Source organism: Lepisosteus oculatus, chromosome 25 (assembly GCF_040954835.1).
Source record: "Lepisosteus oculatus isolate fLepOcu1 chromosome 25, fLepOcu1.hap2, whole genome shotgun sequence".
Classification (NCBI taxonomy): Eukaryota; Metazoa; Chordata; class Actinopteri; order Semionotiformes; family Lepisosteidae; genus Lepisosteus; species Lepisosteus oculatus.
Window position 1 is genome coordinate 12,726,543 of NC_090720.1, and position 15,730 is coordinate 12,742,272.

Sequence of the window (15,730 nt, forward strand, 5' to 3'; positions counted from 1 at the left end):
GGCTGATTGTGGTAAGACAGACAAACAGATGGTTTCCCAGGACAGGGAGGTCGAGCTAAATGGTGACACAGAAGTGAAAAGTAGTATTGCATGTAGTGCATCACCCAAGGAAATTGTTCCTCATATCATTCCCTCCGAAGGTTAAATGCACGTTATGGATGCCTGCAGAAGTGATGTCAACGGTATGAACCTAGTTAATTATTCTTCCCATAATCGCAATAATTTTAATCATAATGTAATAAAAGCAGGAGTTATTGGAGTTTAATAACTTGGGATTTGCTTTGTTGTCCTTTTAATGCATGGGTTCCGGAATAGCAAGTTTTCTTAAGGGCTGACAATCAGTCTTGAGTAACTTGAAGTTTTACTAGTAACGTATGAGGACCTTCTTCAGACCTAACAAGACAAATTCTTTAACTCTCTTGAAATCCAAACTCCAAACTCACCTTTTTACTGAGGCCCATATCTGATTGCCCTACATTCTATCCTCATAAACCCATATCCTGCTCTTTATTTTTTATTGTACTGTACTTTTTTTTAACTTTACTACTACACCATCCTTGTGTTTGGAAAGCAGTTTTAAAAATAAAATATTAACATGGCCTGAATCTTTTTACAATGTTCCTCTTGTCCTTGCATTTTTCTCAATGGACTTTATAAGCCATTTGAAATCAATTCTTTCTTGCAATGCACTAAAATATAAGGAATTTAACAATGTCTTTAATGTCTTAATTCCTACAATTTTACTACTTTTAAACACTCTTCCTTCATAGTGTGCTTTCTTGAAATTATACAATATCATAGTTTTGGACTTTACATGTAGTTTCAACAAATGCTTCAAAACAAACTATTGATTTTGGGCACTGTGATATTGGAAAGCATTTAGCAGCTCTGGAGATGGTTTAAAGAGGAGAACAAGTCCGTCTGAAAGAATTCCATAGAATTCCAAGAAACTATGTCTCTTCGGTTTTGAACAGGAGTTTCAATGTAATGACACGCAAATGGATTACTTCAAGAATATAAACGAAATTCAGAAGACAAGTGGAAACAGTGCTGCAGACTGAAAATGAGTTAATTACATAAACCACCAAGTCATGTTATTCAAACCAGTATCCTAAGATCACGAAAAAGAACTGCATGCGATTCTTGAATCAACTGTTCTTTAAACAACAATGCTCTTCCTGCGATCACGGCAATCCCCTGAAAGTCCTTAATAGCCAGAACAAGAACGTTATATTTACTTAAGTGCTGCTCTGTACTAATCCTGCACGCTATCCTGTGAATCAGCTGTTCCACATGTGTGCAATGTCACTGGAGAAATGACTAAATTAGCATCTGTCCCCCATAAAATCATCACAAAGGAGACCTGGCCGTTCACCATCCTCACTTCACAAACCATCTGCGATTGAGGCCTTTCTTGCCAGAAAAAAGAACAATGATGGACAAAATCTCTGTGGATTACTTTCTGTCAGCAGCACGTCTCCTCTTTTCGCAGGTCAGGGGGCAAAATCCACAAAAAGAGTCCCTGCTTTTGTCCCAGTGTGCGAGAGGAAAAAAAAAACATTCACACAATGAGATTTACAATGCCTTTATTTTACATCAAAACACTTCTTGTGAATCTCTCATTGCGGCACAAGCCAGAGTGTATTTACACAGTGATAATTCGACAGCAGCCACTGCTCAGAGAAGCAGATCGCACTTATCTGCAGCAGATCACAGACACCTGATAAGCAACCGCGAGTGTCACCTGAAGCATATTGCTCTGAAACTGATGCGGTAGACTGCAAAGACACAATGAACTGATGGCAGGACTGCTTCCTCGGGTAATGAGCCACGTCTGTTATTACTTGTCAAGGGTCCCTGGGAGAGGGTTGCCTATCCTGGCCCTGGAAAACCACAGGGTTTTCAGGTTCTTGTGTCATTTAAGTTCGATATAAAGCAATTTAGCTCTTAGTGGTGACCAACCTGTATGCTCACTTACTGGGCTTTGAGCTCCACATAACATCTGCAGGATGGTGGCTTGCGAGCAGGTCACAGTTATTGGACCCAAATGCTGCTGAAAAGTAACCACAATCAATCACTTAAAGTAACAACACCTTTGATGCACATTTACATTCTAGTGTAACTGAAGGTCATGTAGTTTTAAAATTGAAATGCCTGCTGGCCTTTCATGAAACAAACTCCTGAAATGATGTCTACATTGTGTTCTGCAGCACAGGATGATACAGTGGGTTCAGGTAAGAAACTGTATATTGTAGGCATATAAAGCAGGAAAATGAACTGACCAAAGTGAATCACAGTGGCTCGAAATTGATTACATCTAAAACCATGTATGCCAAGTTGATCTTTAACTCCCTTTGTAAAATTTTAACCCAAATATGAATTTGACACAGAAGAGAACTGAGACGTGAAAAGGTCCAGGTGGCATTTAAACATGGAAACAGTTCTGTAGCGATTAAAATGAGAAGGGAGCAGAGGGACTGAGAAACAGCTGAGACAAAATGGCTGAAAAAAGCTTTGGGCAATTCCACTGTGACTGAAGTTGCACATGGTCACCCACCCCAAGCAAAGGAGTCTCAGACATCTGTAAAAGTAAAATGGGTTACTTTCAGAATTTCACCAGTAGAAGAAAATGTTTTATTACAATTCATCCAATAGACTGCACTGGTGTGTGTTATTGGATACAGCATCAGCTACCAGGGAGCTACCGCATTTGAGAAACTGCTGCTGGGAAATGAAATGAAAGTCTGAAATGTCCACATTGCTTTTCTCAGCGGAGGTTTTTTGGAATCACCACAACTTTAAGCATGCAACCTACCCAGAACAAATTCTGTATGGAGCAGAATCCTCCAAATTGCATGCCCTTAATGTTGCGTTTCATCAGTCCTACTGAATACTGTTATATAGCCTGGTCATCGTGTACTGTGAAGGCATGTCTCTGAGGCATCTGCAGTGACTGGAGATCCTCCTGAGGGGAATATTGTGGGCTTCTGCTTTTTTGTTATTTCATTGAAAAACACTGGGGAAAAATAAACTCATTTTTCAAATTACCAGGTTCAAGTAATTGCAAAGCACCTTAAGTTCACTACACCAAGTGACTTGATTGAAGTGTCAGACCAGTTTTGCGCCAACGGAAGAGAAAGAAATCGGAAACAAATCTGAACGGAGACCTAACAAACCACCAGAGTTAAAACTGAAGATTAATAAATAATTCAAGTTGCAGTATTTAGAGAAAATAATGACTTAAAATGTACAAATACATCACTCTGGAAACCCAAGACAGACCCCACCCAAAACAAACAAAAACAAAACATATAGTACATGTCAGTTAAAAAATGCAGCTCCCTGACCCATAGCATCACAAACTAATGTCTCATCTCGGCACTTCTCCCCAGTCAGAAACAACAGGAGGGGGAGTGTGGCGCGCAGCACTAACACTCCCACACCACCAGGGGGCCTCGTGTCTATTTCTTCCTTGCAATTCAGCTCAACTGCTTTGGCAAATTAATCCTTAGCTGTCCTAATTTAACATTCTTTAACTAGGGTTTGTTCTCTGTCCTTTAGAAATAGCAAGGCATCCAGAAAAAAATGCTCAGTCCTTCCATTCTCAGCTTGCTTAATGAAATATAGTGATTGTTTTAACGATCCCCTGATCTAACTAGTGATTTACTAACTAGATCTTGTTTCAATTCTGGATTGTTCCTACAAAAATAGGTTGTACTGTAAGTTGAAAGTGGCATCTTCGCAGGGCCAGAAAACAATTTAAATGCTCAAGTTACAATTAGTGCTACCAGTGAGGAAATGCAAGTCCAGCCAAGTGGAGAACTGGAGCCATGAGGCCCATGACTGTTTCTGAGATGATGCGTGTAGAGACTTGTCCCTGACGAATTTGCATGATCAAGGTCAGATTCCAATTAGCCTGAGCAATTAAGAGCTGAGGACCAGGACTGGGCACCTTTGTTCTGACATGTTCTTCTGCAGTGTTTTTACCAGAATCGGGATTCGTTTTCATTGAAGACCATCACACACAAGGACTCCTCATCAGAACGGAGCAGAGGCTGTAAGACCTCTTGGCCCAGTTGTAAACCCAACAAGCAGAGCTCTATGTAGCTTTCTGTAATGCACCAAGACTTCATCGGGGGCGAGGAGTGACAGTCAGATGACTCAGCTTCCCCATTTCCAAACACAATACGAGTCACGTCTGAGACTTCTGACAGCCCTGATCTCACTTATCCCCACCCATCTGAATATTTTAAAATGTCAGCTGATGCTCACAACTGCTCAATGTTTTCAGAAATGCATTCTTTTTGCTATTGTCTCGAAAGCGCTCTCCTAACACGGTTTGATAAGAGATGGCCTCCACCTCAGAGCAGAGCGCTCTGCTAGTGAAACACCTTTACCCTGCAAGGAAGGTAAAGTTGAGGTGGTGGATCTGAGAATGTCTTCCCCAGCCGTGCTGCTCACGATTACCTGCAGAAACTGGAATTCTTGAAACTCATGAGCCCAGCTAACTCCATCAGAAGAGCTGGAGATTCGGGGCACTGCAGGAACGACAGACACCGCAGTGTTCAACAGGGAGCTGGGATAAAAGATGAACCCAGGAAAGAGTCTGGAGCCTGTTTAACAAGATGTCATCTCCCGTTTCGGAATTAACTTTGGATTTTCTTTCCACCCCTTCAGTCAAAAACAAACGCAGGACCTACCTACAATATAGCTGGAACCCCAATTCCACCTCTTAAATAAAATAAATAAAATCAAGTGACCGCGAAGTCCCTTATTTACAGCCATCCCGCTCTGCAGAGCTCACACTCATGACAAAAGAACCTTAACACCAGACATGATGGATAAAAACAAGATACTGGGCTGTTTCTTTAAGGAAGGTCCATCAGACTCCCATTTCCGCGATTTTAAGGAACCGCCAATCCCACGGGGCTCCTCTACAAGCGAACCGTGTTGATTCGCAGGGGCTGGACGTTTTTGCCATTTGCGTGGCTCTGCCCGGGACTGAAGTAGGGATAGAGCTTGCCGGGGAATTTCTCCCGGAAGGTGTAGAGCCAGGACATGTCATCGGCGTTGTAGAAGACCAGGAGGCCCTTGGGATAGTCCAGGTAGACGCCCACCTTCTCCAGCTTGCTCTTGACGTTGAGGCGGGTCCAGGGCTCGGTGCAGGCGCTGTACTGGTTGCCGTCGTGCATGACGATGCAGTAGAAGCCGCGGCTGGGCTGGATCTGGATGCTGCCCTTGCGGCTGACAGCCTCGTGGGCCACGCCGATCATCCACTGCGTCTTCTCCGACACCATCACCTCCCAGTAGTGCACGCCGGCGCCGAAGCCCTCCGCCCCCAGCACGGACACCTCCACATCGAAGCGCCGCGGCGAGTCCTGCAGGGGCTGGGGGTGCAGGTTGCCGTACGCCACGATGGTGCAGTCGTCGGACAGGATGAGGCGCTGGTGGGCGGTGATGGGGTCGAGGGTCAGGGCCGCAGGCACTGGTGGGGTGGGGAAGGGAGAGAGAAGAAGCAAACTGACTTGAGAAACAACTGGTCTGGCTGTATTGAACGTTACAGGATGTTTTAGCACTGCCCTTTTCAGAATAAATAAATAACTCTTCCACTTATGGAGTGCTTTTCTGGACAATCCACTCAAAAGTGTTTTAAAGGTAATGTGCAGCCCCACCTGGATGATGTGATGCAGCCAGAGTGCGCCAATACACTCACCACACACCAGCTCTCAGTGGGGAGGAGAAAGTGATGAAGCCAGTTCAGAGATGGGGATTATTAGGAGGTCATGATTGGTGAATAGTGTGGTGCCCCCATCATTAAACTGGGGCATTAGGACCCACACACACGGTGAGCGCCCCCCTCCTGGTCCCACTTATACCTCTTCCAGCAGCAACCTTAGTTTTCCCAGGAGTCTCCTATCCAGGTACTGACCAGGCTCACACCTGCTGAGCTTCAGTGGGCTGCCAGCTGTGAACTGCAGGTTGATATACCTCCTGTCTAGATGCCAGAAGTAAATCCTTTCCATGTTCCACCACCACCAAATATCCTGACTGTGTTTCCACTGTCCCTTTATAGATAAATCACTATATTAATTAATAGGGATTTAATTTAATAAATCATATTAAAATACTCTTGCAAATCTATGAAGACTCGGGGCAAAACAAGTCTCTGTTTCTCTCGTAAGACAGTCCTTGATCTTTAAGCTGAGGAGAACCGCAATGGGGAGAGAATCTTTGAGCTCAATGAACATGCAGGTATGGAGTTCCTGACTGCATAAGTGGACACTTGTCTCTGGACAGACCTTGTTGAAGCACAACGGTTAGCTTGTTGTGCTATGCCAAATAATTTACACTTCACTTACGGTGTAGTCTGTGCATTTTTTGTGCTCAAGTCTGAAGAGAAACAATGGTCTGTTCAGAAATCCATAAACCACTACTGACATGTGGACACGCTTTCTCTAGTTATCCTGTGATGAGCTCATGCCTGTCCCTACAATACTCTTGCTCTTATTTACATAAATCAATAACAAAAAACCTTTGAATACCCTTACGTCTCTTGGCCCTAAAGCTCTTTTTGACCAATTAAGCCAAATGCCAATATGCTCGGTGAATCCAGAGCTCACACTGTTCCCTTCACAATAAAACTGAAACGCAGTACTGTACCGAGATATGCTCGTGCAAGATTCTGACAATGTCCAGGCTGCAATATTCGGACCACTTCCAGACAGCATTGAGAAAGATTAGTGCAATGTCAAGACAACATCCAGCCATTAGTTTAATATTATGGCCATGTCTGGAGGACATTTATGAAGGCTCGCTCTAGAAGCAAAACGCTACTAATACTCGGAGAGGGCCTGTCATAAAAACAGCAACAATAAGCAAAAATAAAGGAACCGAATTAGAAAAGAAAAATATAAATGTGCTGGACTGTGGCTGTCAGGTGTGCCTGTCAATGCACAAGCCACTGTTGCTGAAGTTGCTGACAACGTGCTTTTGCCAAATGCCAGGAAAGCAAAAATCCCTAATCCGTCAGAAACCACCCGGTCTGACAGAACAGAGGGACCCACTCACTCACTGAACCGCGCAGCCGAAGTGCTTGTTACAGGCCTTCAAGAGCACGAGAGGTTCTGCGGCAGCTGATTCGACAGAAACATCAGAGAAGACGAGAGACATGCCGGGTGGTTAGGACCTGGCAGGGCTGACGGGAGCGGAGCTGAATGACAAGCTGTCAGGAACCGGGCTGTACAGCCCTGGCCCTCTCTTGAAATCTTTCCAAAACAATCCCAAGACTCAGCGAGGTAAAAAAAACGAACAAGTCAAAGGATCAAAGTCTTCCAGTGTCTTTAAATTCAAGATCAAAGGATCAGTTTCTCAGCAAAATACATCAGGATCCACGGCTGAAATATGAAGCTCAAAACCTGAGCTGGGGTTACAGGCTTCAAAATTATAGGTCTCACAGCTCTTGATTATAGGTTTGAAAGGCTGTTATTACAGAAGCTTTAAAAGCACAATTGCCTCAGCTCCCCAGCGACTTCTGACATGTCCACAAGCCTGTGATGACATCAGTGACAGATACACCTGCCCTCCAGTCAGCACTGAACCACTGAACCAGCCTCGTTGTGAAGCTTGAAATGTGTCAAAAGTGCCACATGGCCCGAGTGTGTGGTTAGAGGAGCGTAGCTTGTCTGTGCTTCCTTATTCCCCCTTTGTGGGGATAGGGGGGAGTTGCAATGAGCTGGGACATAGAACAGTTGTGAATTAAAAATCACATTGCTGAGTTTCTCAAGACCATTAACCTGCTCTGATCTCCACAGTCCAGATATTGCTAGTTCCAGGCTTAGACAAACACGTCTGTAGTTAGATGGACTCCAGGCAGCATCCTTGACTTGAATTGCACCTGCAATCTCCAGAAACCTTCAAGCTTCCAGCGCTGTCAGTGAGAAGTACATTTTCTTCACTTGCTGCTCACTCATGAGGCACTGTGGGAACTGCAGGGCTTCAGACTACTAATGGATCTGGCAGGAAGGTGTGTTGAGAGAACTGCCTGCACAGGTCCTTGTTTGTACTGTGTAGCACATGGGGATTTAACAGTAAGCTGATTAAGAGCTGCCAAATCCAAATGAGGTGGATAATTAATAGCAAAGTACATTTTTAAAGAAGCCTGGACACACTAGAACAGTAGAGTTTTAAGGATGCCAGAGAGGCATCAATAGTAAAAATGTGCCCACCTGGACTCTCTGATTTGCATAAACCTAAACCTTATGAAAGAGATGCAACACAAATGAGGGTCAGTCAGTGTCAGTGTCAGTCCTTTGTCAAAAGAAAAAAATCTATCCATTTTCTACCCACTGCATACTATTCAGCTTTGTGGGGAACCAGGGAGCAAGGCAAGGTATGCCCTGGACAGAACCCCAGTACATCACAGGGCAGACGGACTCACAGACACACACTCACACCAGGGCCAGATTTCTCAGAAGCCAACTAACATACCAGCATGGCTTCAGACTGTGGGAGGACACCAGAGAGCCCAGAGGAAACCCATCACAGCACAGGGAGAACAAACAAAGTGCACGCAGACAGCACCCCAGGTCTGGAATAAAACCCAGGGCCCCAGCGATGTGGCAGCAATGCTTACCACTACACCACAGTAGCGCCCAAGAAGAATACATCACCAGAACCAAAATAAAAGAAGATTTATTAAAGCATTTATTTTTTACCAGTCAAGCCTTATTTTAATTTTAAATAGACTATAAAGGCTTGTTAAAAGGAGTGTAAAAGGACTTCTAGGCTACAGACTCTCAACAATATACCAGGGGTGGCAAGTCCTGGTTCTGGTGAGAGCCACTGTCCAAAGGATCTTAAACGATACCTCAAATCAGCCATTTGCAAAGGCTCATGATATCTGATCAATTTAGTTAATTAAATGGACCCGTTCCAGGTGCTTTGAAATGTAAAATTCAACGGTGGCCTTTATACTCTGGTCTCCACTGCAATATACTTTCACTGGCTCACTGGATTCCATTCCTGTGGTTTGATAAAGACCAGATTTGTATAGCATTTCTAGAACTACGCTTTGAAAGTAACTGTGAAGGATCTATCAGGTGCTCAGGTAATACAGAAACATTACTTAAACAGAAAACAGAATGACAAGCTTTAAAAAAGAGAAGAAACTTTAAAACTTTTTTCAATTGCCAACATGACAGAATGTAGAGATGGATTTGTATTGATCTGGACATTTGGAATGAAGTCAAAGGAGACTAAGCAACTTTCTGTTATTTTTATTGGAATAACGCAAATTGTGAATAGATTGGATTAGTGAAGTGTCTTTTTGCAGCATTATTTTTAATCATCACCTCTCACAGGAAATTACTGTGGGAGATTAGTCACTTTCCCAGAGTCTGCAGTATGTCACTCATGCAAGCCTTAACATCAAATGACTTCAAATTAGGACCACTGTGGCGTATAAAAATGTATTAAGACGCAAATATAGGCCAAACATTTATCACGTGAATGAGTCATTTCTGCACACTCATCTTACATGAAACTAATTCCAAACTACAGTCTAACATTCTGTGGGATCATTACAGTCTCAAAACGTGTCATTTCAGCCTCTCAAGCTCTTCCCAAATCAAAAAATATTGTGGACTAAAACAGTGGCACCATTGGTGATTTACGATTCCACCTGTTCTGTCAGGATGACTGGAACCATTTTTTAAAGTCCAAAGCATCAAGCCATCTTATTTCCTGTTGCGCAGGTTTGCCTACTCTGCAACTGCCAGTTGTTTGGTCACCTTAGCTCTACGACTCAAACCAAAACTTGGGGGTGATATTCGATGCAGGCTTAACATTCGACCCACATGTGCAACATATTTTAAAACATCTATCTTTCACCTCAGAAATTTCACTAGACTAAATTCGATGTTATTTCTAACTGTTGCTGAAAATCTGATCAACACATTTGTCTTCTCCTGAGTTTACTACTGTAATGCTCTACTTGCTGGGGTTTCTTAAATTGAACAAACTCCTGTATGTCTAAAATTCAGCAGCCAGAATCCTGACCAGGGGCAGTGCAAGTGATCACATTACTCCTGTCTTGGAGTACTTGCACTGGCTAAGGTTTCATGTCGACTTCAAAATCCTCATGCTCACCTACAAGGCTCTGCATGGCTCGGCACCTCAGTACCTGTCTGAGCTACTATCATCCTACTCCCCACTTCGCAAACTTCGCTCTCCTAATTCTGGTCTGCTATCTGTCCCCTAAGCCCATCTACACTCTAGGGGTGAAAGGGCCTTCTCCTGTTATGACCCAAAGCTCTGAAACTCTATCCCCAAGGATATCAGAGAGTCACCTTCTCTTAACTCCTTCAAATCCAGACTCAAAACCTTTTTCTTTAGAAGAAAAATTTACTTCTTTACTTAACTGGTTCTGTTCTTTACCCTTGTGTTCCTACTGTATTCAATATACTCATGCATTGTCTCTTCTCATTGTGTATTCTCACTGTGCATATCTTGTGTATTTTTTTTATTGTTGTCATTCTGTAAAGTGCTTTGAGAAGCCACCTTTAAAGGCAACGTGTAAAATAAAGATTATTACAACTTCTGAGGTAATTAAAGGGAAACCGCAACACTATTTTTATATTTTAGGGCTAGAAAGAGTCAGCATTGATGAGTGCATTTCAAACCCTAATAAAAGTAAAATGTACACATCAACTTGGAAAATCTTCAAATTACATCACAAAATAGACTAAATTTCCAGGTATGCGCAGCTCCATGTTCTGCCATTCAGAATGAGGCAACAAAACTACTGGTGACGTATGCAGGCCTATGACATTGTAAACAAGCAGTCTTGTGAATGCATCTCTTTTAATCCAATAGAAATATTGCTCTCAATTTTTATATGGTTCTGTTGACAAATACTACTTTTAACTCTGCATTCAGATCACCTTGGAGCATTTCTACAGTGAAGTGTGTCTGCTGCACAACCTGCACTTATTCGCTCATACATTACATTAGTCATTACAGTAACTAGTGAGCATAAAGGGCTGCATCATGTCACAATCTGTGGGAACTCGAATGTGAGTTTGCAAGAACATGGCGACTTACAGTACTCTCACAGCGTTCACGATTTTGTGCTTAATTTGAAATTCGTAAACTTTTTCTACAACATCAATGAATTTATTTTGTTACGGAGATTTCATAACGGGTCTGAGAAATTGGGACTGCAACACCCCTTTAAACAAATCTAACACTCGGTGACACTGGTTTGCTTCTTTATGCACAGTAAATCTGTGTTTTAAATGCAATTGGATGTTTTTCCAAATTTGCACACAACTGTATTGATACAGGCCCTCATGTCTTCACATATAAACTACGCGCCACATATTACAATAAAAGTAGTAGCAGTAAGCTACTGTTCCCGTTTTATGCTTTATAACATGAGCAGAAAGATTTAAGGGTTTTGGAACATCAGAGAGCCCAGGTGCAGGTGTTGTAACGAGCTCTCTGGAAACAGGTCTGCAGAAAAAACCTACACATACTGCTGAACCATCCCAACAAACAGGCAAGCACACAGTCCTTACATGAAAGTAATAAAGTAGAAGTTTGCCCTGTAGTTTGAAAGGATCAAAGCTGACAGGATAACAAAACAAGCCTGAGAATATTTTGCTCAGTGGTAGTTCTTGGAGACCAGGAGAGTTTGCTTTGCTGATTTTTAAAACACACTTGTAATACAAATAGAGTGATTTTAAAGTGAGCAACGTCATTTAAGTTTTAAAGAGCACTGAATGAGAACTGCGACTTTGGCATACATCTGTTATAAAAATTCATGCCATCGTCTTCCCATATGAGTGCCTTGTCTGCAGTTTTGTAAAAATTGGCAGGGGACATATCAGTAATGTCACTAAAAAAATAAAATCAGCATTTCCAATTGTGAATCTGAATGAAATAAGCAGAAACAGATTTTTCCATTTCCCACAGGCAGGCTTTCAACATTGTCTTGCTGTACAGTAAGTGCTGATATGGACCCATCTTACAGAATTTGACAGAATACCGGGAGAGAACAGTTTCCTGCCATTTGTTTGTTGCTGTTCAGGTTTCTGCACTTGGGCAATGAGAAATACCGTTCCTTCTGAGAAGGAGATTTGCCAGTTCTCGGGCTCTCAGACATTACTTAATCATTGTGCGGCAGTATCCACTGTCACAGGGAGAACACGGCTGAAGACACTGGCCACCCGACACACCACAAGCTCCTCAGTGGCCCACAGGAGAGCAAGACCTGATTCCAGGAGCAATTGCTGCCGTCACCAGAAGCTTGTAAGCCCCTAGCCAGTCACTGGAGTGACAGCCAACTGAGATAGCCAGGCACACTAATGGTTACCAACACAGATGTTAATTGTGCAGCATCTGATGCTGGGAGCCCAGGTCACAACCCTAAACCTGAATAATCTCCGTTGGTGGCTGAGCCAAACTCAACTCCAGGCAGGGCTATCTCAAACCGGACAGGAGAATACCTGGTGAAACGTCCTGGTAGAGAGATTTCCAGATGGTGTACTGCAGGGGTCCCATGTACTTGGATGTTGGGAAATCTTCATAGGAAAGGTTGGTTTCATGGATCTTCCCTTTAATTCTGGTTAAAACAAACAAAATTGGGAATTAGTTTGTGGCCAAAATGCAAACTCTTGACTATACTTTAGAAGCGCTCACTTTCTTTCTATAGTGTCTACAGAAAGTCTACACCCCCTCTCAAAATTTTCATATTTTGGTGCCTTACAGCCTGGAATCAAAATGCATTAAAATAGTTTTAACTATCTACATATCCTACCCCACATCTTCTATGTGGAAAAAAAAATATTACAGACATTTCAAATGAATTTAAAGCAAAAACTGAATTAACTTGGTTGGATAAACATTCACTTCCCTTCTTAACAGCAAGGAAACCTTAACCAGTCGGCATTTGAAAATAACACTACGCAAACTGGCCTCCACCCATGTTAAACTGTGGTGATTCACATGATTGCTCTTGTGTGTTCCTTCTACTGGGTAGTGCATTTCAAAGCACAGACTCAACTAAGAGCAACCCAAGAGCTTTCGAAAGACCTCAAGGGACAGAGCTATGGTAAAGCACAGACCAACCTATGAGTATGTGATCTTGCAGCAGGGTCAAGGGTATTTTTAAGAAGTGAAAGGTGTATGGTACCTCCAAGATCAGGCCATCCATTAAAACTGGATGATAAAGAGGCGATCCCAACAGACTCACGCATGTAATTTCAGTTTAGCATTTTTAATATATATATATTAATAGATATTTTTTTCAAAAAACATTTTTGTCCATTAAAAGTGTGGAGTATGGTGTGTAGATAACAGGAAAATCCTCATTGAAACAAATGAACAAAATTTTAGCAGTTTAATCAAAAATAATTTCTATTTTAATTTGCATATTGGTTAACTAGCAAAATGAACATAATGCATAACTATTTAATTAAACATATTTACTTTTTCTTCCATTGGCATAAGGAAGGTTATTTTTAATTCAATTAAACTTTATTGTCATTAAACTTACACAGGTGCATAGTATAATGAAAAGTGTTTCTCATTAGTCACTCAGGTGCAGTATATAAATAGGACAGAAGATAAGACAATAGACAGTTACACAATAGCAATTACAGTAACATGTAATAACATAACATAAATAACATGTAATCAAGTAATCAAAACTGTGCAAAATTCCCCAAACAGAGAAAATATAACAGGACAAAAACAGTGCAAGGTAATTCTTGGAACAGTGCAAAAATAGTATGGTTAAAAATAGTATGGTTAATAAATATTAAATATTATTATGCCTGATACAGTTTTACTGGGCTATCGAGTTATAGCCCATTTTTTCTGGGCTATAACTGTCTATTTGCAAGACTCAGGTGGTCCTCTTCTCTATATCTGTGGGATCACAAGTCATCTGATGTCCACCCAGGTCCTGGTGTTTGGGCCCAAGGGTACCTCTGCTTGTTTAACCTAATTTGAGAAAGTTGAATGGTGTCCTGATTGGTCCCTCTGTGACATGTTCTGACTGCCTGGATCATCCCTAAGCCAGTTTTACAGATTGGTTTGAGATGGCATGTAAGTAATTCTAAATATAGAGAGAATTTAATAATAATTAATAATTGCTTACACTTATATAGCGCTTTTCTGGACACTCCACTCAAAGCGCTTTACAGATAATGGGGATCCCCTCCACCACCACCAATGTGCAGCCCCACCTGGATGATGCGACCGCAGCCATAGTGCGCCAGAACGCTCACCACACACCAGCTATTAGTGGGGAGGAGAACAGAGTAATGAAGCCAATTCATAGAGGGGGATTATTAGGAGGCCACGATTGGTAAGGGGCAATGGGAAATTTTGCCAGGACACCCCTACTCTTTTCGAGAAATGCCCTGGGATTCTTAATGACCACAGAGGACTTCGGTTTTACGTCTCATCCGAAGGACGGTGCTTGTTTACAGTATAGTGTCCCCGTCACTATATTGGGGCATCAGGACCCACCTGGACCACAGGGTGAGCGCCCCCTGTTGGCCCCACTATCACCTCTTCGAGCAGCAATCTTAGTTTTTCCAAGGAGGTCTCCCATCCAGGTACTGACCAAGCTCACACCTGCTTAGTTTCAGTGGGATGCCAGTTGTGAGTTGCAGGGTGACGTGGCTGCTGGCTGACACCAGATATACAGAGCCCTCAGGGACGTGCAGCGGCCCAGAGGCCCTCAGGGATCCCTTACCTTTCAGAGGTCAGCGCGACGCCCTCCAAGAAGCCGTGGCGGTCAGTTTCGCTCAGCCGCTCCTGCAGGATCTGGATCCCCTCCTTGACATCACGCAGCTGCTGACTGTAGCGCTGGATCTTCTGCTCGATGTCGGACAGCGTGCGGGCGGTGTCCTGCTCCAGCTCCTCCAGCATGGCCTTCTGCCGCTCCCTCAGGAAGCGGTGGAGCCGCTCGAAGGCCTCGCCGATCGTCGCTCGCAGACCCTTCGCCGACGACTGCGTGGGCACACACATCGAAAACAGAGCTGCTGTGAGCTGGAGGTGCACGGGGAGCAGTATACTGTAACAACCGCCCTCGTCACCGCAGGGTGGGCAAATGATCCAAGGGCCCTTTTCAGAGGACATGCACATCGCCCACATCCCTGTGCGTGAGGAAGCGAGCTAAGCAATGCAGAACAAAGAAATTCCTCATTAGATAAGAATTTTAGATTTCTTTGCAGAGGGTCTTGTGAGATAGAGATAGATAAGACTTTATTGGTAAGCACCCCTAGGAACATCAGGACTGCCTCTGACCACCTCCTAAAACTCCCAGATTCAGATGGCACCTGCTAATCACAGTCCTCTGCCTGTGAAAAGGGAAAAGGTCTCAATGTCAGCTTCCGAAGGCCTCGGCATCTTCGGGTTTTTATTCCAACCGAACTTGCAGTTCACAGATTGGTCTAAATAATTTACTGCATACAAATACTCCTAACAAAGTCCGATAAAGATAGCTGCACCTCAGGGTAACGTAGATAGCTGCACCTCAGGGTAGGCGAATTGTGAGTAATCCAACATGAAATAACTTAAGAGGGATTTTATGTACCATATGTCCAACTAGGAAAATCATTTGGTTGTTTAATTGACAGCTCAGGTTAACAAAAAACAGAAGATACTGAAGGCCCTCCAGAAATTGAGTCAAATAGCCTTGTAAAGAAATACAAGCCAG

General features: G+C 43.0%; 1 protein-coding gene across 2 annotated transcripts in view; it reads right to left on the reverse strand.

Annotated features, from left to right (window-relative positions):
• Positions 1-1,569: 1,569 nt before the first annotated feature.
• The window catches only part of trim62.1 (tripartite motif containing 62, tandem duplicate 1), an 87,109-nt gene continuing 72,948 nt past the window's right edge, over positions 1,570-15,730 (reverse strand). For both annotated transcript variants that reach the window (XM_015336796.2, XM_006641863.3), the window contains 3 exons: positions 14,765-15,021; positions 12,507-12,622; positions 1,570-5,485 (listed from right to left, as the gene is read on the reverse strand). In XM_015336796.2, the coding sequence (XP_015192282.1) occupies positions 4,935-5,485; positions 12,507-12,622; positions 14,765-15,021 (924 nt within the window). In that variant the 3' untranslated portion in view covers positions 1,570-4,934. The remainder of the gene's footprint in view (positions 5,486-12,506; positions 12,623-14,764; positions 15,022-15,730) is intronic.